The following is a 21,928-nucleotide window of genomic DNA, read 5'->3' as shown; positions in this document are numbered from 1 at the left end:
GCCCCCCACCCCCGGCTGGGAGCGTCGCCCCGCCCCTCGGGCTTAGAGCTGCCGCCTATCTCGAGCCTATAGACCCGGCCTGACCTATAGCCCCATCCTACCCCATAGCACAGTGCTGCTCGCTGAGCCTATAGCCCAATCCTGGTGCCCTTCAAGGGTCCATCCTATCCTATAACATAAAGCTGCTCCTAGGGGGGTATAGCCCCTGCTTACACTATAGGACCCAGTCCCTGACTTATAGCTCCATCCTGCCCTATAGCACAGTGCTGCTCCTCAGCCATAGCTCTGTTGTGGTGTATGGCACAGTCCTACCCCTGGGGCCTATAGCTCCATCCTGCCCTATAGCACAGCCCATATAGAGTACCCTACATGAATGAACTCCTCCAGGGAGCAGAGCCCCACAGCCCCTCCTTGCTTTACCCTCCCAACCCCCCAAAATCCCCACTGTGCTCCCAGGGGTGCCAGGGGAGCAGCATCCATCCCAACACAAACCTGTAATAACACTTTGATTTTATTAAAGTTCATCCAAAAACACAACAATAAATAAAAGAAACACCAAAATCCGCTGCATACGGTACAGGGTGAGAGCAAGGGGGCTGCCCTGGTGCGGGCTGCACCCTGGAGTTCCGCTAATCGACCATCACCCCCCAAGAAGGGACAGTGGGGTGCCACGCTGGACTCTTAATGGAAAAACAAACAAACAAACAAAAAACGAGTAAAACCAGCACCGGGGTGGGATGGCATCAGCCCCTGGGGATGTCACCTGGAGCAGGCATTGGGCCAAAGGACAGAGGTGGGCTAGTTGCGGCGGTACAGGTGATCACAGGTGGCCACGCTGACCTTCTGCTGGTAGTCCTCCATCTTGTCGTGCAGCTTCTGGTAGAGCTGGGCAAGGGGCAAAGCCAGCGGGGGAAGAGTCAGCCCACCCCCTCTTCCCCACCTTCCTTCTTCCCCAAAAATCCCCTGGGGTTTGACTCCGGCCCTCGGCAGGGGGGTTGGCGAGCGCACCCCGTTATTTCCCTGGGGAAGGTGTAACCTACCACGACGTTGTAATGGTTGGTGGTGCTCTCCCGCAGCGCCTGCAGCAGCTGGTCGATGGCAGTGTAGGGCAGCCACACCATGGGGGCCGTGGCAGACAGGGGGAACTGGAAGGGAGAGGAACCCTTCTGTCGTGTCGTGCTCCTGGTAAAAACGCTCCCGGCCCACAGCCAGAGCTCCCAAGCACCATGTCCTGACACCCGTTTGTCCTACTGGTCCCACTATGAGGGTTCCCTCTCCTCTCGGGGGGGATCACCCATCCCCATTTCCCCGGCAGCACCATCACCAAAGTCACAAGCACAATATCACAGACTCACAGAATCATCTGGGTTGGAAAAGCCCTTGAAGATAATCCAGTCCAACCATGAACCTCACCCTGACCGTTCTCAACTCCACCAGATCCCTCAGCGCTGGGTCAACCCCACTCTTCAACCCCTCCAGGGATGGGGACTCCACCCCTGCCCTGGGCAGCCCATTCCAACGCCCAACAACCCCTTCTGCAAAGAAATACTTCCTAAGAGCCAGTCTGACCCTGCCCTGGCGCAGCTTGAGGCCATTCCCTCTTGTCCTATCGCTTGTTCCTTGGTTCAGGAGACTCATCCCCCCTCTCTGCACCCTCCTTTCAGGGAGTTGTAGAGGGCGATGAGGTCTCCCCTCAGCCTCCTCTTCTCCACACTAAACCCCCCCAGTTCCCTCAGCCGCTCCCCATCAGACCTGTGCTCCAGACCCTGCACCAGCTCCGTTGCCCTTCTCTGGCCACGCTCGAGTCATTCCATGGCCTTTTTGGAGTGAGGGGACCAAAACTGAACCCAGTCATTGAGGGGCAGCCTCACCCAAACCCCAAGCAGGATCTGCACCCACAGAAGGGTCCAGCACATCTCCTGTTGATGATGAGCTCACCTCGATTCCAAAATACCGGTGCCCTTTGCCCAGCACAGCGTCTACATACTCCAGGACCAAATCCACAGCCTCCTCCAGCAGGTCGTAATTCAGATAAAGCCGCAGCAGCTCGGCAGCATCCACCTTCTGCAAGCAAAGAGGGAAACATCAGCGAGGGAATGTGCCTGGGAGCCGCCACGATGCTGAGAGGATCCTGCGCGGAGCCTCGGTCACAGGCACAAAGCATCTGGCACAGATTCCTAGAGCTGGGAACAGGAGTGAAGTTTGCAAGGAGGAGGTGTCTGTTGAAGCGAAGGTGATCCAGCAGCTGTTTTTTTGTACCAAGCAGTGACCTTCTCCCTCTTCTCACCTTGTAGCTGTTAATGAGCCAGTTGGGCAGAGGTATCCCGTGTGCCAAGAGCTTGTTGATGACGCAGCGATGGTAGAGGCTGTTCTGGGATGGGTAACGCTCCAAATAGGACGACAGCAGCCTCCACGCCTCGTCTGTGGCGCTGCAAGGCAATTTTTCCCTTCGGAACCCATGCCAGCAGTCCCTGCCACCGTCTGCAAGGCCACGGTGTGCTCCAGGAGATCTGCTCAGGTCCCCTGTGTGCGCTCAAGGCCCAGCAAAGCCGGGTGTGCTGTGTACAACAGGCTGGGGCGAGCGCGGTGACAGCGCTGTCCCAGTCCCGCAGTCTGCTTTAAGGGGGTTTTTATGAATCTGGGACCCTCTGGATTCCTGCAAGGCTCTTCCCTCCTGAAATGATCCACTCTCACAAAGAGTGGCTCTCCTTTTCTCCCGCCCAGAAAAGGACCTACCTGGACTCCTTGGTGGTAACCAGGGCGGAAAGCTGGTTTGCCGCTAGCCAGTCCCAGGCCTCCGCCTGCGCTGCCTCCCCCCCGAGCTGCAGCTTGATGCACCTGCAAGACAGAGCAGAGCAAATGTGAGTGCCTTCAGAGCCCAGCAAAACCACCCCTTGCAGGACTATTCCCAAGAACAGCTATAAATTAGGTGGCCTGGCAGGAAAAGGCAGCTCTTAGAGTGATTTCTAAGTTGCTCTCTAAGTGCCAGAGAGGAATTAATAATGACTCTGATGTTAGCAAGTTTTAGGGCCTGAGCTTGGGTACGAGGTGCCCTCAGCGCATCCAGGCGCAGGAATGGGTCGCAGCAGAGCTCCTGGACAGCTCTGCAGGCACAACGCATCTTTGGGAAGCACCGAGAGGCAAAAAAGAGGAATGCTGGGGTGGGAGATGAGACATGAGAGCAAACAGCTAGTGCAGGGATCAGACAGAAGAGCGAGTGCTCTGCCAACCACTCTTTAAGCTGCTCAACAGCGGCAACAAATCTTCCGTAAGCGTCAGCAGGAGTGTGCCAGGAGTCAGCTCTCCAGAAAGGTCTCCAGATGATGGCACCTCCTGCGACTGCCAAACGTCAGCTCTTTCCCCTGAGCCTAAGGGGAAATCTCTCCCTCATCCCCACCTGCTCAAAGCTCTCTTATTTTTCCTTTTCAGGTGAAAAGGGCAAGTTTCACCCCAAAACCCCTGAGCCAGCAGCTGCTGAGGCCGCGCACAGTGCCAGCAGCCACGGCGAGCAGACAGGTCGGGATGGGGCTGGCTTGGACCCCGGGGAGCTGTCGGCTGCGCCCCGCCGAGCACCGCGTCGCTCCAGCCGCCTCACCCGAGGCCAGGGAGGAGCTCGGTACGTACTTGAAAGTGAGTCCCTCAAAGACAGGCGTCAAGGGCAGCTTGAATGTTTGGCACAGAGTGACGGCAGTGTCAAAGAGGCCGGCCCGGACCAGGAGAGCAACCGTTTCCTCGGGTGTAGAGTTTCCTGAAGGGAAGGAGGACCAGGTAAGCACCTTACCCACTCACACCCCAGTGCTTAACTGGGGCCTAACTCCACGCAGTTCAGCAGCAGAGTTACAGCGGCCCCGTGCTAACAGCCCAATGTAAAACCCTGCAGCAGTACTTCTCATCACACACTCAAGGCTTTCACAGCCTCAGGAGCATCTTGGGAGACCAGGAGCCATCCCTGGAGGGACTGCACAAAGCAGCAGTGACCCACGGGGCTGTCCCTGATCAGGCACCAGCTGGAGAGGGACACAAGCAGTAATGTGTGGCCTGCAGTCCGATGCTGCCGCTGTTTAGGTGAGCTGGGAGGGGGGACAGCCTTGTCACTGGCACAGCAGGCCCATATCCGAGCAAACAATGCATCAGCTCAGCTCTGCCAGCACAGGTGAGAGGGGCAGCGGCAGGAGGCGAGATGAAACTGTGACACTCAGCTCCCTGCGTCTCCAAGTTTGCCCTCAAAGCAGCTGTTCTATCCTTTTCCTGCAATCCCTTACTGGGAAGTCGTCATCTCCCGACACTTCAAGGGGAAAACTGCGTACGTGTTGCATAACCCGTATCAGAGAGTGGCAGAACATACTCATAGGGTGGGAGAATTGCATCTTTCCACTCCCCAACGAGGAACCACTTTGATAAGCTAACAGCACATCATGAAGCAGGATTATCCAGGACAATAATTTAAGCAAATGTTTTTTTTCTCTAGGGCTTTCTAATTCTTTTTCATCTGGGGGCAATTTCCAGCAAGACAAAAAGATGCCTTTTGGTGCCAACTCATGAGCTCAACCCCAGCCCCACACTGCAGACCACTACTAGAACTTGGCCAAGCCAAAAAATGGTGGAAAACTTAAAATTGGTTCTCCTGAGCTGCCTTTCCAAAGCTGCTGAACTTGGTGGCAAGATTTCATGCCAGAGAGGCAAACTGAACGGTCCTTGCCCCTGGGTTTGTCTCTGGGTCAGAATAAAATTGCTGCTTCCTCACCTGAGCTACAACAGAAAGCAAGGAGCAAAACCTCAGGGGAAGTGAGAGGCGGCTGCGCCACGTCCCTCTTACCTGCCACAGCCGCTGTCGACAGGTCGTGCTGCACCAGAGTCAGCCGGATCCGGGCCAACAAACACTCCCTCTCCAAATCCTCCAGCTCCAGGATCTCGATTTGGCGAGTTGCTGTAACAGATGGACACGAAGGGCTCTCAGCCTTTTAAAAAGGGCTCCTTGAGCATTGTGCAAGATGTCTACACCCCTCTGTCATCCAAGGAGGAGTCGTGCCCCAGAAAGCGCCAAAGGAGGGGTCAGGTTTTGCTGCCCCTTCCTCGCTACCTTGAACTGTGCTGATCTTGATGTAAACCTCCCATTCCTCCTCTATGAGAGATGTTAATTTAATGCTTGGTAACAGCTGCTGCTCTGACTGCCAGGCATACGCTACAACAGAGCTCATTCAGAAAGAATTGTTTTAAAAATACCTGACCTTAAATTTTTCTACTGTAATGCTGAGGATTATGGTCTAACCTGACTCCAGCAACCCGTGCTTTGGTGGACACAGGCCGAGTGGAGACCTTAGACCTTCCCAGCAGACTCACTACATCAGGAGGGTCTCCAAGAGCACAAACAAGAAGTCTTGAACAACTAGAAATTTGCCTCACAAAGGCCTTTTTTTTTTTTTTAAATTACAAGTTATTTCCACTGAAAACAAAAGTGCTGACAAGACATCAAATGGCAGAGCAGCGTGCCCAGAAGCTCCTTGGGGAATGGCAGTTACACAGCAGCATACAGCAACTGGAAGACGCTAACGCTGGGAGAGTTAAGTAGGTTACAATCCCCCAAATTATTGATCTGAGAGTGGTGAGAGCTGCCCTGAGCCATCTGTCCGCTCGCAGGGGAACGGCGGAGCGCTGAGGCCAGGGGAGAGGCTGCTCTGACAAGAGTTGGAGGAAGCACCAGGACTGGGCACTTACCTGGAACAGCTGTGCACTCCCCATCGTGGCTTCTCTTCGGGGATGCTCCAGGGCGTTCGTACTTGCAGGAAAAAGCAGAAAGAGGGTTTAGGCCCACCCAGTTTCCAAAGGACAGATTCCCTCGATACAATACAGTCCCAGCACCTGCTCTCCGTTTCAAGCCTTGATTTGAATCAGAAAAGCCGCACAGCCACTTGGCAGTTCAGGTTACATTTATCTCTGGCTATCAGAAACATGGCACAGCATTAGCTGATCAGGCTACGGTCACCACCTCCCGCAAAGGGATCGGAAACACAAACTACATTCCAGTAATTCTCTTTTTACTGGTATTCCAGTCACTGACTCCCCCCAAAAATGTGCTGTCTTCAACAAGAGGTGATATATTCCCACATAAATACACCAGCCCCTCCCAAAGATTATTCTGCTCCCACCCTGCCCCTCAAAAAGGGGCAATGACACAAGGGTGATGGGTAGGACTGATCTCTGTTGAGCGAGACAAGACAGCGCTGCGCGGGCTGGCCAAGGAGATGAGAGCAGCAGATTAAGGTGGCCAATGCCTCTGTTCATCAGAAAGATGGAAGCTCCTTCCCTAACATACAGCTGTAAGTGTCCCCACAGTCAGGTTAGAGGCTTCACAGAAAGCTCAGCGTTTCCTACCACAGCTCCAGAAGCTGGCTGCACTATCCAGGCGTACTCTGGGCGGATCAACCGTAAGCAGTTAATAGCAGCAAGAAAACAGTTTCCCTGTTTCTGGAGCCCTCGGAGCGTCCGCACCTCCCTGCCCAGGCGCATGCCGTATTCAAACATCACTGTGCCAGCTGGGAAGGGGAATAACATCAGGCAAGACCCAGGACAGGCCACCCCGCAGGGGCAGGGGAAGCGGTGTCCCCACGCAGGTGGGTTGTTACAACATGCCTTACCCTTGCGGTAGTTGTGGCGGTAAATGTGGAAGGCGTACAGCAGCTCGTAGTAATTGTGGGTCATCAGATCCACCGCTCGAGCGTGAGATTCGATGATCCCCACGACCTGCAGCACAGAGAGGCTCAAAGGGGTGGAAAACCCTTTTGAAGAGAGCGCTCATGGCCCCCTTTCTCCCTAGCGCAGGCCGATTACCGATTACCTCGTTATGGAGGTTGACGTAGGGGAATTCCACCAGGTCCTGGAGCTGGGAGCGCTCGCAGAGAACCACCACTAGCTGGCGCAGACAGTCCAGCTGCCTGCGGAGAGACGCACAAACCCATTGCCAGGATGCAGGCATTCAGCCACCAACGTGTCTCTTTGTCACCAGCTCCGGAGGGTTTGATTTTTTTTTTTTTCCTGGCTTAGAACCAAGAAGTCCCTCCAGACTTCTCCTGTGCTGGAAATAGAGATCCTGGACAGCAGAGATCCTCTGCAAAGGTCTCTCAAGAGGGCGGGCTCCCTCCCTCAGCTCTATTTGGCAAGACTTTCCTCAGGCACAATGAAAACACATTCCTGCTTCTCCTCTGAACGTCTATTCCAGCCATTCCTGCTCATCACATCCTCCTCTGCTAGGGTGAAGCTTCCTCTACCCAGTTCACTTCCCAGATGGTACTCAAGCTGAAAACTAAACTCCAAGTCTTTATTGAATTAAATCAACCGGACTTCTAAAGCTTTTCAACAAAGCTACACGCCATCCTTTAGCCATTCTTTTGGCTCTTCCCTGAATCACCTTTTATTTCCCCTCCCCGCCAGTTTCCTCCTTTGAGATCATGCCGATCCCAGCTGTCCTTACAAAAGTGAATTTTGTCTTTTTAAACACACCTTTACACAAGCTAAATCAGAACTGCTTAACATAGTGGCCAAGTCCTACCCTTCCAGTCTGATGGAAAAATTGGTACATGGACCTCTGAGACAAGTGAACTTAAAGGCATAAAACTATCACCTACCTGCTTGGATCTGGGTTTTGCGTTAAGGCTACATATGCTTCACTGTTGTGTCCTAAATCCAAGTGATGTTTGAAGATGCAAGTCCTCAAAGTAGCCTGAAAACACCAAATAGCACAAAGCAGCATGTTTCGAGTTACACAACTGAAAAAAAAAATTCCCGTGTAAGCTCCTTGAAGAAACATCTTGATGCCAAAGAAGTGACCTGTACCTGGCTTCTCCAGTCATCTGCCGATTCCATGACAGCCAGGGCAGCCAGCTGGATGACCAGCTCTGGTAACCCCACCACGTCCAACAAGCGCAGCACCTGGAGAAGACAACACTCAAACACTGGCTGCAGCGGTACTGAAGCACGGGTTGGGTTGGCGAGGGTGTTGGGTTTTTTTTCCTCCTTTGTTTTTTTTGAAGAGCTACTCCTGCCCCTACTAACCATAAGAGCAGCCCAAAGATTTTGCCAATGTTTCTAAGCGATTAGACTGGAAAAGCAAAGATTTTGGTAAGCTGCAATGGTCTGAACCAAATCCCTGCACAACAGGCCCAGGCTATGGCTTTTCCAGAGGATTCATCTCTGCACATGCGTTTTCTGAAACATTTTAGCATTGACATTTACAGTAAACCCCTGATAGAGAGGGGTAAACAATTCCTCAAGCACGCAAGCAGATGTATTAGAGAGAGAAGTTCCCTTTCCAAGGGCACCAGACAATCCTTGCATTTGCTGGATTTTAAAATCAGGAAATCCCTTAGAGCGAGCCTAGGTCCGAGCTTTCAGCCTGTCTGAACGATGGCATTATGCAAGAAGAAAGATCCTATCTCAATTTAAAGACATTCATTTCAATTTCCCTCAAAGCTTAATAACCTGCCCCTTAAGCAGCATCTTACATCTAGCCTGGACACGTCTGGCTTCTGCCTCCAGCAGCTGGATCTCTCCCTTTTTCTGCTGGATAACAAAGTCCTCTGCTACTAGGAAATAATGGGTGGAAAGTACCGAGCTTTCACACTGCAGTCACCCTATCGTCAGCCTCACAAAGCAAGTAAACAGACTACACTGAGGCTTCACCTCACAAAAAAGTATGTTATCTGAGTCTCAAGTCACTCCCTCAAAAGCTGGGGACCAAGCGGGAATTCTCTCTCCAAGCAGGAACTCACTCTCTCTCTCTCTCTAAGTAGTGTCTGCGTGGATCGACTTGGTGCCAATTTACTTGGTCAGGATGGTGCCCGCTGGACCGGCTCAGCCATACCTTGTTGTAGTACTGCAGACGTGGAGTGGAGACTATCTCACCCTCCTCAGGCTGGATCAGCCTGTCCAAGAACTCTTCTCTTCCCACCTCGGACGCAGCTTGGCAGAAACAATCCAAAGCCTAGAAGCAGACCAAAAAAGCAGCTTGCGCGTGCCCCTTGGGGGACTGACCCAGCCTGTGGTACTGAGGACAGCGCTGCCTGTTCCAGCTCCACTGTACAAGACCCGCTGGCCCCAAGCTAACGGGAACTTTTCCCCATGAACAGATCCCACCGGCCTGCTCCCATCCCACCTGCTGCTCAAAGGAGACAGAGCATGAGATGGATGTCTCCTGACTTGAACAGCAGAAACAAGGCTGGTCCTACCTGTGCACCTCCACCCTCCCAGGGAAAAAGGTCCCAGACCCCAGAGAGAGGCAGCACCAGGAGGCCGGGGCCTTACCTTGTGCCCCTCGCCCATGACGAGGTAGCAGCGGCCCATCATGAAGCAGCAGGAGCCCATGTTCACGTGGCACCATGGCTGCAGCAGGCGAATGTATTCCTACAGGAGAGGAGGAACGGGAGTTTCGATTCAGCACTTGCTTGTGACCTGCAGGCACCCACTACCAGAGGAAGGGTTAGGTCTCTAACACCAAAGCACCATTTTGGTGGCCCCTTTAGCTGCTGTGCTCACACAGATCCCGCTCTTCCAGCTCAGTATGTTTTCTGAGTCTCAAATCACTCCCTGAAAAGCTGGAGACCAAGCAGGGATTCTCTTTCCAAGCAGGAATTCTCTTTCTCTCTCTAAGTAGTGTCTGCATGGAATGACTTGGTACCGATTTACTCGGTCAGGATTGGTTTCCCCAGCCTCAAAGTTCCTTCAGCGCGCAGATGGGGAGACATCCCCCATGTGCTGCCGGTAAACAAGGTTCTCTGAACAGCTCCTGTGCCTCAGAAACAGCACCCAACATCCCCCAAAATCAGACACAACGTGCTCTACAACCACTGCAAACCTGCTCCAGGGAACTGCAAAGGAAACGTTACCCTGGTGTGCACAGAGCAAGAACGGCAGCGCGCGTGTGTGAAGGCAGTGGGAGAACAGGCAAAGTAGGTGTTAGAAGAGCAGTATCTGGGCAGGAGGGGGAGAGCAGTCAAGGAAGACCACGGATTACAGCAACAAACTGACAGGCATGGAGTGGAATGCTGACAACACCAAGGACACACCATAAATAAAGCCACAACATGGATGCTGGCCAAAACTACAGGGCGATACAACTCAGCCTGGCCCTGTGCCTGCTCTGTCAGGATAATATAAGGGCTGCAAAGTGTCACCACCTATCCAAGAGCAGCTAGGAGGCACGATGAAAACTCAAAAGCTGGCATTCCTCATGCCTCGGAGAGTGGCGTTTGCTCTTCATACCTGGAGAAGCAGAGATGTCCCACCAGCAGGGCTCCGGGACTCAGCAGGAAAGGAGGAGGAGGAGAAGCCAGGACCTGGCGGTAAAGCCTAGGTTTCACCAGCCAACCCGCAACTTCACACGTGCGTAAAGCACCAGCACATATGCCTTGCCTACCCCAGCCACGGGTCCACTAAAAGCCACGTGGCAATGCATCCTCTGAGCCCGGATTCACCGCTCAGATTAGCCAGCTACAACAGATAAATCCCACCCCAGGCTTGCTCAACAGCTTGTCATACAGAATAAGCAATGAGGAGAGGTCTGGCCCTCGGCCCAGGCCAGCGCTTTGGTCACTAGACCTTCTCTGTGCACACCGGTTACTCGCAGGGTGCTTCCTGTATCTCCACCTCTATTTGGGTCACCGAGCTCACGCTCACAGCAAATCTGGTGTTAGCTCCCTGAGGTCAAAACACTTAATCCAAGTTTACGTGACCAACTGGGATCAGTAAGTGTGACAGAAGGTAGCAGGGAGGAGGGAGAAGAGCCTGCTCCTGCAGAGATAAAAGTCTCTCGTATCTCCTCGAGGCAGGACACAAGTGAGGCGAAAGCAATGCAGGAAAATTCAAAGCGTGCTCGCGCCACGAGAGCGAACATACGCCAGGAGGTAGAATGATGCTGCTCAAAGTGTCCTGGCATTTCCTGGCTCAAAAGCTCTGTAGATTTGACATTCTTCTCGGCAGCAACACGAACACAAAAGAAAGCAGTTCAGCCCCAGGTGTAAGGGACTCTGAGAATAAAAGGTTCTGCTAAGCACAGAAAAAAACATCTCATTAATAACAGCCTGCCTAGCCCTGCATGCCTCAAGGACTGCCATCAGTTGGGGAATGAAATGTGTCACATGGCGCTGCAAACAAGAAACCGTGCAGCTCCGAACTGGAGCACAAGCAGCTACAAGCACCAAGACCTTGAAAAGCACGGGAAGGGACGGTGGAGAAAAAAGTGGTCTGAAATACAGCAGTCCAGGGAGACACCAGAAAACAAAAAAGTAGTTCACTCGCCCTGCTGCCAAGATGTCAGATGTTTCTTACACCAGTTTTTACTAGTAAGGACGTTTAAGAAATAGAGGAGCCTTCCTGAAACTACTTCTGCTACCAGAACCCCCAGTCCTGCGGGCAGTCTGTTTGCAGGGGTAGCGTAGGAAAGGCTGTGGGCACATCAGCAGCTAGCGAGCGGCTGGATTATGGGCTGGCTGTGATATTTAAACAAGCTCCACAAAGATGTTTCTTGCACGCAGTACCACGCTGTCAGACAAGCCCTGGGAGACTGAACTCCTCCACGAAAAGGGTATATAATAATCCAAAGCACTTATGCATGGATTTTCTTGAAAACAGATGAAAGAGGAAATGCGTAAGACAACCATCTTAAATCACTTCCCAGCAAACACTCTGTGGCATTTTCCAGGGATGAGGTATTTAGCAAAAAGCCCTTCTGTTAGAGGTGGACACTACAGGAAACAAGACAGACGCACGAGGAAGACGGAAAATATTTGCTACCTTACAGTTTCTTCACAGCACTGACACTGCGATAGTTATGAGATTTCTAACAATTCTCCAAAAGAATCATTCCTTGCAGTATGATTTTATCTGCAGGATGAACTTCCAGCCCATCATCTCCAAAAGGGAGACATGGAAGCAGAGCGCTTGGGAAGATTAGCTCACGTCAGAGCTCAGAGAGCAGCGACTAGGGGGAAGCAGAACAACTGGAAAGATGCTGGTTTTGGGGAGCTTTTTCTAAGCAGAGGTAAGGCGGCTGTGCACGGAGCTCATGCCACGTTACACCTCTGCACTGGCCGAAGCGCAGACCTGCCGCTGCAAGAAAACCACACATGGAAAGAGACTGTTGCACTCACACCTGCTCTTCCCCTGTCAGCTCCTCTGAGGGAGCTGGAGCGGAGCGCTCACCTGCAGCTGGGTGTACTGGCAGCTCCCCATCAGGCACTCGGGGAAGAGGAAGCTGGGATTGCTGGGCCATCTGAGCAGAGGTTAAGGAACAATCCAGCCCGGAGAGCTTGGAGAACTAGTCGAAAAGTCGGCATGCCTCTCGTGCTCAGTTTGGAGGGGGGTAAATGAGAGAAGATTAAGCTGCTCTTTATAAAGTCATTATTCTGTAATCAGATTTATCCATATTAGAACAAAACCATTAGTACATCTAATCCACAACTGCCCAAATCTTGTTACCTTTCCAAATGTCCCAGCATCGCCCCTCACCAAGTCAAGTTGCTAGAGCTCAGGGGCTTAAAGTCAAAAACTCAAATCCTTTATTGTGCACCTAAACGGGATGGATTCTGAGAAATCTTAAAATACCCACAAATCTCACTAACGCTAACAACAGTCAGTTGTTCAGCAGACTTATCTTCAAAATCTGGGTGTGGAAAACATTGATTTTGGAACTGCATGGGGTTTGGTGGCAGAGACGGCCAACTTACAGCCCCCGAGCACCCCGCAGCCCACCACCCGAACCCCTCTGCTAGCCCCAACCCTCCTCCCACAGGCCCACCAATGCTCCCAGACTCAGGATCGGGCCGTGACATGCAGCCTCCATGCGCAACGGCTCCAGCACTGCCGCGCCGTACAGAAACTCCCCCTGGTTACGGCCCAGCAAGAGCCAGCACCTCACAGAGAGGGGGTTTACAGCCAAGGATACAGGAGTGGCAGAAAGTCAGCCACTATCGCGGTAATGAGATGGGGCCAGTTCAAACTTGTTTCAGCCAAAGAGGTGTTTGGTTGCAAGAAGAGTCGAGATATGATGTGCTTTCTGGCCACTTCCTGAAAGAACAGCTCCACAATTGTTTGAGGGCCGGATACTAAAAATACAAGTTAAAGAAACACTGAGAAGAGGGCCCGCAGCAGACATCCCAGGCTTTCTACGCTGTGCTGTGCTCATCAGCCCAAACATCACAGATTAAGCTGAAGCAAAACAATAAGCACGTTCAGCACTCGAACTTGTTGGTTTTGGATTTCTCTTGCCGTCTGGTTAAGTCAGAGGGAGTAGCAGGAGATCAAAGAGCCACATACTGCAATGTTTATTAACCGCAACTCAATTAAAAAAAATAAAAAGGGCTCTGCTCTCTCTCTAGTTGCGCTATTCGTGACACGACCCATCTGCAGCTTTCCAGCACGACCAAGCGTGCTGCAGGGCAGGGCTGAGGGAGTGCTGATTTGGCTATCTGGCCCTGTTCAAATGCCTCCCTCCTCATTCCAGCACCCTAAGCAGTCCAATCTCCCAGTAGCTAACTGTTCTCAACGCCTCTCCCCAAGCTGCCACCTCCTTTCCAGCTTCCCCACATTTCACATATTTTTCCCCAAAGCACAGTGGCCAGACAGGACTTTCCTCATGAGCGGGCCAAGAAATAACCCACGACACTGGCACACACAAAGGATGTTTTCAATTTTGCTTTTATGCTCTGACATTTACGTCAAGGCAACTGCCTCCTGAACCCAGACTCTCATTCAGGGAGCGTTCAGACTCTGAAGATCGCAGCCTGCTGACAAAGAGCACAGATGCCCCAGGCCTGTCAGCAAGCAGAGGAATTTCTTCCCCAGCTCACAGCCCTTCACACGTGGCACTGCTGCCTGTTTGTCCCCTATTTTCTCAGCTCCCTCTGAAGTGTCTGTACTTCAAGGCTGAGACTAGTTACGGCAGGCTCCTACCTGTGCATTTTCTCCCCTACTCTGCTCACCACCTCCCTCTGGAACCACTTCAAGGTACGCATCCTCCTAATTAAGTTGCCTTATATTCTCCCCTGTTAGGATTTCTCCTCCAAGACAGTAATCCAAAGCATGTGTCTTTGCAGCAAAACTTTTAAAATATGAATGAATTATTAGCTGCAATTTCCCCCTTGAGGTACTGGCAAACACTGAACTGCAAAGTGCTGGAAGCACAAGCATGTTTTGGGAAGTATTTCTAATATTCTCTCGTTCACCTGAGCTGCTGCTCCTGGTCGCTGTGGGATAAAGGCTGGCGAGCAGGACAGACCTGGTCTGACCCACTACAGCCACTGTAACGTACAGGAGTGAGAGCTGAGCTTGGCTGATACTGCCAGGGCCAGAATTCATAAAGTTTGACTGAGCAAGGCCTTCCCATCCTCCTCAGGCTGAGAATAAGATCCACGTCTCTGGTCCGAGTCCAATGCTACAAGATACTCTGCTGGTGGTGGTTTTTGGTGGGCAGCACAACAAACATCTCCACAGAAAGTGGGGTCAATCAACCACGTGCTCCGTTAGCTGACTGCATGAAGCATTTCCCTTGGGTGGCAGAGACACGGCTCAAGAGGTATAAATAACAACCCAAGAGGTGACAAGTTGCGGACATCTTACCTAGTTTATGGGGTGTTAGAGCAGTGGTGTCTGCTAACTCCAACACAGATAGATGCTGCAGATTAGATTCCCTAGAGAAGAAAAAGCCATCAGTGAAGGGACAACAAAACGCCTCCTGCTTTAATTGCGTTCATTGTTCAACTCAAATGACTCCTACTGCTGAAAAAGGCAACAGCGAGACCTCACACAGCAGAATTAGCACAAGGCAAAGAGTCAGCTCAAAACATGGGGAAAAAAAAAACCTCCCCAGCACAACCTGGATCCTAGAGTGATACTCCCACAGCAACCACCAGCTTTTCATGCCAGGAAGGGCATTTCAGGTGGATTTAGCAGGAACCAACAATCAAAGACAGAACAGGCACGGCAGAGACTTACAGCGTGTCGACGGGGACGTCCGACGCCAGGCACTGGCTCGCCCACCTGATCAGGTAGTAGGAGAGCAGCAGGGGCGAGGTGCGGTGCAGCAGGTCCTGCTGAGACTGGAACAGTTGTCCCCCTCCCAAAACCATCTGCAAGCAAATCAGAGAGGTTGGAACACTGAGAGGCTGAGCCCAGAGCAACAGCAGGACAAGGGCAATCGGTGAGGTTTGTAGCAGGCCCAGCTCGTCCCTCTGGCCAAGGCCAAGGCGGTCGATAGCCCAGCAGATAATTCAACCCACCCAGGAGACCAGCAGGACTCTTGCATGCACCAGAATAACCCAGTCACAAATGACAGCGTCACCTCAGACCAAGGGGTGAGTTAACTATTCTGGTGGCTCAGCCCCCCCGGGGAAAGTTTAACATGCAAAGTGACGCGCACACCGAGCGCTTCTCCAGCCTGCAAACACCTGCTGATGCCAGGGCCACCAGCAAAAAGGTGCTTTGCACTGCTGCGACAACATGGTTGAGAGTAAAATCATGGCTTTGCGGCAAAGGTCATCTCGGGGCCAAGCCCTGCTGCCCAGGCATTGCATCCCGGCGTGCTCCAGCCAAGAGCAGCACAGCCGGGTGACACGGGGAGAAAAACAATCCACACTTTGAAGGACACAAGTGCGTCCAGGTGGCAAAGCAGCAGTTCCTCGTCAAGCAGGCAGCAGGTCACGTGCCCTGAGAGAGCCTGGCTCCAGAAGGGCACCTTGTGACGTGCTTTACCAGGGCAACCTTATCCAGGAAGGAGATTTCTTTTCCACCAAGAAACTACTGCAGTAACGTTTCCAAGTAAATAATATTGGTTTAAACAACACTCCACTTGGCTGGGCACTTGTTCCGCACCCCTGCGTCCACCCAAACCATCAGCACCATCCCTTGTGCAGCCACGGGGCCAACGGGAAGGACCCAGCCCACGACCACAAACACTGCTGCCGTCACGGCGGCCGTTGGCACTGGCTGGAGCAGCCTGAGGGAGGCTGAAACCTCTGGGTAAACACTGCTGTCGTGACACAAAAGGTGCTGCACTGCCAGAGAACAAGGCTGCAATCGTGTGCACAGCAGCGTGGGAGGGATGGGGAATAGATGGGAGAACTGTATGTGCTCAGGCAGCACCGTTTCAGATGGGAGGCTGGAAACAAAAGAGTTTTGCTTCCTGGATGTTCAGCGTGGAAAGAGTTAGGGTGTGAGCGCAGCGCACCGCTGCTTTGCTTAGGATGACAGAAAGCGACTGGAGGAGAGAACAGGGCTTGCCCAAGCCTGGGGCTAGTTCAAACAGCCTCCAGTGTTTTGTGGGAAGAGACAGAGCTTAGTCTGGCACCAGCAGAACCCCAGATCTGAAAGTTCAAAGAGCGTAGCAGTAGCTTCGAGGGCTGTACTCACGGGATCTTCAAGCCGCAGCAACAGCTGTTGGAGGATCAACAGGTCCCGACAGATCAGGAAACGGATCGTGGCAATCTTACATACCCCCCAGCAAACCACGTTGACAGCAGTACCACTACCATACAGCTGGGAGAGGTTCATGCGCATATTTAGATGATGAGCTAAAAGATAAAATCACAGAGATAAGGGGAGAAACTAGACTGACAAGAACACCTGCCCAGCCCAGCGCCACTTTCCCATCCCAAATGCCCCGCTGTCGAGCTTTCACCTCTTTCCATGTCAGCATCGGTCTCATAGTCCATTTCTCGGATGAGCACTCCGATGGCATGGATGGGGTTTCTGATCTCCTGCAGTTTGCTATGTATGTCCTCCATCACGTTTTCCCTGCAAAGTGAAAAAGATAATAATCATCATCAGCAACATGAGATTTAAACTGAAGAGGGCTCCCTTTCCTCCCTTACTGATCCTCCCTGGAAGGATCAGCCTGGACATTCTTGATGGGAATCCTCTTCTGGTTTGGAGTTTTATTACAGCGCCTGCAGGGACCAGTCTATTTATTCCACTCCCCCAGGCTACCAGGAAATAACAAGTCAGATGGCTGGCATTCCATGGGGAATGATTTCAGGAGGTAAGCACAGTAACCACATGGCTTGACCAAGGATCTGACCTTCTACCCAACGTCTGCAGGCACTTGCTTTCCACACTGCAATGCTCACCTAAAAGGAACTCGCTCCTCTTCTGCTCTCTACCTCTGAGAACCCCAAAATGCCTTTTCAGGAGGGCCCCGAGCAACAGCAAGGGGGTTCTGGATGGAAGACCCCGCTAACGTCACCGATACCCATCTCTGAGGGGACCTGGAAAAGTCTCCCACAGCACAGAGAGAGCTCGCACATCCCATGTGTGCTTTGATGTCAGTCAAGGCCAGCTCCAGGCAATCCCTGCTCAGCCATCCCTGCCTCGCTGCCAGGGAGCTTCTGCAAAAACATCTCCTTACGTGTCATTAGCTATCAAGTCCTCCAGGATCTGCTCTGCAGCCTTTTCTGGAGGCTGGAGGCGGGAGCAAGCCATTTCCATTATGAATGCCATTTCCATGGAAATTGATTCTCCGATCAGTCGAAGGCACTGGACAAGACAGACAACATCACGAGACATCTCCAAATCTGTAATGAAAGAATCTAACTGTATATTTACAAGAGATTTCAAAGCGAAGGTGGGTGGACCATTCAAAAACCAGTTAGTTCAGCTCCTATCAGCAAACTACTAGCAGCAGATTGGTCTCAGTCCCGCGTGCCAAACTGACCCTTCCCTGCTGACTACAAGGCCGAATTAAACCTTAGGAGTTGACAAGGGAAAGATTTGGGCTTTATTATTTGGAAAGTAAAAAGTACGGATGCAATGATAAAATGACAAAATTCCCTCCAGGGGATTTTCTCCAGCCACAGGTTGAAAGGAAGTAATTAGTGCAGTGGAAGAGCAAAAAAAAAAAAAACAACCCAGAGCAAGTGGCTCAGATAGCTTAGCTCTGCCAAGCAGAACACGCTCATTACAGCTGCTATTCATGTGCAGCACCACCTCTCACAGCTGACAGAGGATTTTCAAATCCTTAGAAGTGATCTGAAAATTCAGGACTGAGGGTTTAAATCACTGCTTTGCAATGTAATCTTTTATGTATGCGTTTTTAAAATTAAGTCGCATTTTTTCTGGAGAAGTTTAGAACAGACAGGGCAGGAACTGCTAGCCTCCCAAACCCAGCCCAGGCCTCCAGCTTTCCTTCCCTCAGCGCCAGAAATAGCTCAACCAAATGGATGATGATTCTTCTTTACAAAAATATAAAAATCACTCGAGCATGAAAGTGGAGCTTAGGTAACATTTTCCGTTGCCTTTTTCCTTGTGAAACGTCATTCCACGGCCAGCAAAGCATAGAGGGCACTGTGGCGACAATATTAATGACAACTTTTCCACACACTGGCATTTGCTTCCTGGAGACAAGAGACGGCACAGTCCCTCTCCACAGCTTACATAAAAACATTTATAAAAAAACATTGAGCTAAAAACTAAGTTTGCAGAACCAGGCAGTTGAGCCCAGCATGCCAGGGTGCTTAGAGGCTCACAAGTTTCTTTTTTGTCGGCAGTCTTTGAAAGGAGTTTACTCCATCAGCAAGACACAAAGATTGGGGAATTTTACAAAACAAAACCACTTGCACCGAGTCAGAGCAGGTCTTGTGGCTCTTGGAGGGGGGTGGCCAAGCTGAGCGAGCACCCAGCTGAGATAACGTTAAGCAGGTTCATATTGGGGGTCACCCACATGATCAGAAACACGAGCTGTTGCATCCCACTCTCCCCACCAGCTCGTTATCAAGCTCCAACCTGGCCAATCTGTCCCACAGAGAGCGGGCAGGAAGAGGGCACTGGATAACCGCAGCCTGCACAGGCAGTTTGTAAGGCCACAGGGGCAAAGGATCCACCAAGGCAGGTCCTTGTCACCAAGAAACATGCAGCTGGAAACCTAAAATTCTTTAAGTTATCTGAAACGAGGCACAGCAAATTCACAGCCTTGATACCATTTTCTAATTCCTGGCCTGAGCACAATGGCAGGTTTCACCAAATAAAACTCCCTCCGAATGCCAAGATAAGAAAATTATCTCTGTGTAGATAATTATGAAGTCAGGAGCACTTCTACAGAAGCTCCCACATCCCTCTGCCTAGGGCTTCCCTGACATGCGCGTTTCAGCCTCCAACAATGAAAGAGCTCCACGTCTCCTCACTTACCATCGAAGATGGCAGCATCGTCCTCAGTCAGGAGGTGCTCATTAGAGAGGAGATAGAGATGGTCCACCAAGGAGCAGGGCACAAGGAAAGACAGGGAGCCCTAGAAAGGTGAGGAGAAAACCCTTCTCTGAGCTCCCCAAATCCACACCTCGCTCAGAAGAACTCCTCCCTGGAGATCACCAGCGGCCAAAGAGCCCGCGCTGCTCAGCCTCACCTTCTTCAGCAGGCACACCATGTTGGTGTAGGGGTTCAAGTGCAGGGCCAGGGGCCGTGAGAGTGCTTCTTGGTACTGAAGGCAGCAGGCGTAGAGCTTGGACCAGAACTCCACCTGCAGCTGCCAAAACTCCTCCAACGAGCACTCGTATTCAGTCACACTGCCCTGGAACTAGTGGGACCAAAACAAGACTTCAGATGAATACAGGTGGTGAACCAGTGAGAAAAATTGTAGCGTTCAGACTGCTGGCTTGTCTCTCATGACCAGAGTCACACCTTTACATGGTTCAGGTTTATAAACACCAGTTACAGTTCTCTTCCCCACTACCTTACTGTCAAAATGTAAGTTTTTTCCTACAGCAGCAAATCACACAGCTAACAGCAAGGGGAACAAAGCCCACAAGAACCATTTCTATACAACCTTAAATTACAAAGCACTGCTGTTATCAAGAAAAAGGGCAGCACTGCAGATCTCTTTAAAAAAATCATGCACAACAATTGCTGTAGAGGATACAAAACAGCCTTTTTTGTAACTTTTCAGCAACAGTCTGAGCAGCCTCAAGGATGAGCCGGAGGTGGAAGGAGTGCTGGCCTAGAGAATCAGGCATGTCAAGAGTAAAATACAGAGAAGTAGCATAAAATGGGGGAAATTCAGACCCAAAAGGACAGCCAGTTGATCTTTCAGATAGGTCCCCCTAAGCAGATTATCTTCAGGTGTCCAAAATCATGAGCAACAGCTCCCTACCTGAGAACGGGCAGCACACAGTGTGCACCCAGCAAAGCACACCCAGGGAGCAGAGACAGCAGAACAGCAAGAAAGAAGAAAGGACTCCAAAAAAGAAAAGGGAATGGAAAAGCCAAGCAGGAAAGATGAAGAGCTGTACTTTTTTAAAAAGTCACAGAACTCCTTCGGAGACACAAAGGACAGAACAAGGCCTGGGGTCACTTTGTATGTCACTTAATTTCACTGAACCACCACAGTACATACAGTGAGTGTAAGAACAAAACATGGAGGGAGAAAAAAAAAAAAAATCTCACCTCATTTTCCACGGCTAAGGTAACCTCTTTTTTTAACTCGTCCCATGTCAGATCCATGTGTGTCTCAGTTCCTTGAGAAAAGATCTGAAAAGCAGCAGAGGAAACTTTTACTTTTAAGGAAGAGCATTGTCTCCTTGAGGTTCAAGCAGCACCAAGCGACGTGAAGCAAGCATGACAGCACCATCCAGTGCTTTGCGGGACAAAAGTATTAAAAAACATGTCTGGCTGCTAAATGTGGGGTCCACGGATGTACAGCCAGCTTCCCTCTTCCTGTGGAATGGAGGAAGCCTCCTGGCAGGCAGCGCACTGGGGTGTGAGGAGAGAAGTGCTGCGTACTTTCGCAGTGGCTCTCTCCTGTACCTTGTTACAGGCCTCCGTAAGGTCACAGCACAAAGAATCAAAACGGTCAGAGTAGCGGAAGTTTGGCTTTTCCATTTTTCCTGAAAAGGCACCATGTGTTGCCTTGCTCTGCCCTTAACAGTCCTGGAGGAGCCAGAACTGAGCGGATGTATTCCGAGAAACAGCACTCCAGCAGGCTGAGTCTCCGTTCACCTGGCTAAAGCAGCAGGCAATGAAACACAAGCTCAGCGACCTGTTGTGCTATCTAAGGGGAAAAAAAAAGAAAAAAAGTCTTCTGTCTTCTGGAAACAACGTTCTGCCTCCTGCCGTCAGTACACACCAGCTGAAGTATGGCACAACAGCCGCTAACTTGCTTCAGTGACTACTGACAGGTCTACAAACTGTCAAATGCAAACTGATGCCTGCCAAGAGCTCCAAGGAATCCTGTTGCCTCACATCAAGACAGCCAAGAAGGAGAAGCTGAACAGAGAGTGCACCAAAGGCCCTCTACTAACCTGTAAAGCTTTCTGGATAGCTGCATTTGTGAACCGGCCAGGCGTGAAGAGATACTCCAGGTAGGTTTCCTGCAAGGAGAAAAAGATCACAATTTAAGGAAAACACACGTCAGGAAGACAGCATTTAAGATACTGTTTCTGGTCTTTCCTCCCATTCCCAAACTCATCCCCTGGATCTGTATTTCTTTCCTGCTGCAGTTCATGCCCACACCCTGCTCCAACCTCTGCCAAGCCCTCAGCAATTCCTGTGATCGAACACTGTTTCCCGCACACTCCAGACCTTGTTTACTCACAATGTCTTGTCTCAAGGCTCTCTCTTGACTGACCTGAAATTCTCCTCAGCCCTCAACTTCTGGTTTCATAACCATGCTTAGTACTTTAATGCTGTGGTAATAGAGGCTACAGATTGTCCCCTTTAATTTAGAGTAATTTTAAGATTGTATCAATATAATTTGTACACTTGAACTGTCCTAATGTTCTCCTGGGCAGAGAAGCTTCATTACTTCTCATTGCTATTTTATAGTCACTCACCCTGGGGTCCTGATCGTGTCGAACTGTCACTTCCTCTTCAGGCAGGGGCTGCACAAAGACCTGGTTCCACTGGCCCGCGACATTTCTGGAAGAAAACCCAAACCAGAATGAGCTTTGCATTGCAGCGC

General features: G+C 51.2%; 1 protein-coding gene across 3 annotated transcripts in view; it reads right to left on the bottom strand.

Moving 5' to 3' along the window:
• Positions 1-493: 493 nt before the first annotated feature.
• Positions 494-21,928, bottom strand: part of NUP160 (nucleoporin 160) — a 30,236-nt gene continuing 8,801 nt past the window's right edge. For 2 of the 3 annotated variants that reach the window (XM_074885166.1, XM_074885167.1), the window contains 27 exons: positions 21,801-21,885; positions 21,270-21,338; positions 20,416-20,499; positions 19,379-19,549; positions 19,165-19,264; positions 17,390-17,555; positions 16,664-16,779; positions 16,396-16,556; positions 14,983-15,116; positions 14,608-14,678; positions 12,935-13,094; positions 12,193-12,262; positions 9,298-9,396; positions 8,858-8,977; positions 7,831-7,926; positions 7,623-7,717; positions 6,836-6,932; positions 6,636-6,741; positions 6,373-6,533; positions 5,716-5,776; positions 4,817-4,927; positions 3,625-3,748; positions 2,737-2,838; positions 2,288-2,429; positions 1,939-2,064; positions 1,041-1,145; positions 494-885 (listed from right to left, as the gene is read on the bottom strand). In XM_074885166.1, coding sequence (XP_074741267.1) covers positions 799-885; positions 1,041-1,145; positions 1,939-2,064; positions 2,288-2,429; positions 2,737-2,838; positions 3,625-3,748; positions 4,817-4,927; positions 5,716-5,776; positions 6,373-6,533; positions 6,636-6,741; positions 6,836-6,932; positions 7,623-7,717; positions 7,831-7,926; positions 8,858-8,977; positions 9,298-9,396; positions 12,193-12,262; positions 12,935-13,094; positions 14,608-14,678; positions 14,983-15,116; positions 16,396-16,556; positions 16,664-16,779; positions 17,390-17,555; positions 19,165-19,264; positions 19,379-19,549; positions 20,416-20,499; positions 21,270-21,338; positions 21,801-21,885 — 3,019 coding nt within the window. In that variant the 3' untranslated portion in view covers positions 494-798. The remainder of the gene's footprint in view (positions 886-1,040; positions 1,146-1,938; positions 2,065-2,287; positions 2,430-2,736; positions 2,839-3,624; positions 3,749-4,816; positions 4,928-5,715; positions 5,777-6,372; positions 6,534-6,635; positions 6,742-6,835; positions 6,933-7,622; positions 7,718-7,830; positions 7,927-8,857; positions 8,978-9,297; positions 9,397-12,192; positions 12,263-12,934; positions 13,095-14,607; positions 14,679-14,982; positions 15,117-16,395; positions 16,557-16,663; positions 16,780-17,389; positions 17,556-19,164; positions 19,265-19,378; positions 19,550-20,415; positions 20,500-21,269; positions 21,339-21,800; positions 21,886-21,928) is intronic. The other variant, XR_012631027.1, reaches the window with a different exon arrangement.

This window comes from Strix uralensis, chromosome 15 (genome assembly GCF_047716275.1).
Source record: "Strix uralensis isolate ZFMK-TIS-50842 chromosome 15, bStrUra1, whole genome shotgun sequence".
Taxonomy (NCBI): Eukaryota; Metazoa; Chordata; class Aves; order Strigiformes; family Strigidae; genus Strix; species Strix uralensis.
Note: the sequence above shows the minus strand (reverse complement) of the source record. Positions and strands in the feature narration are given on the sequence as shown.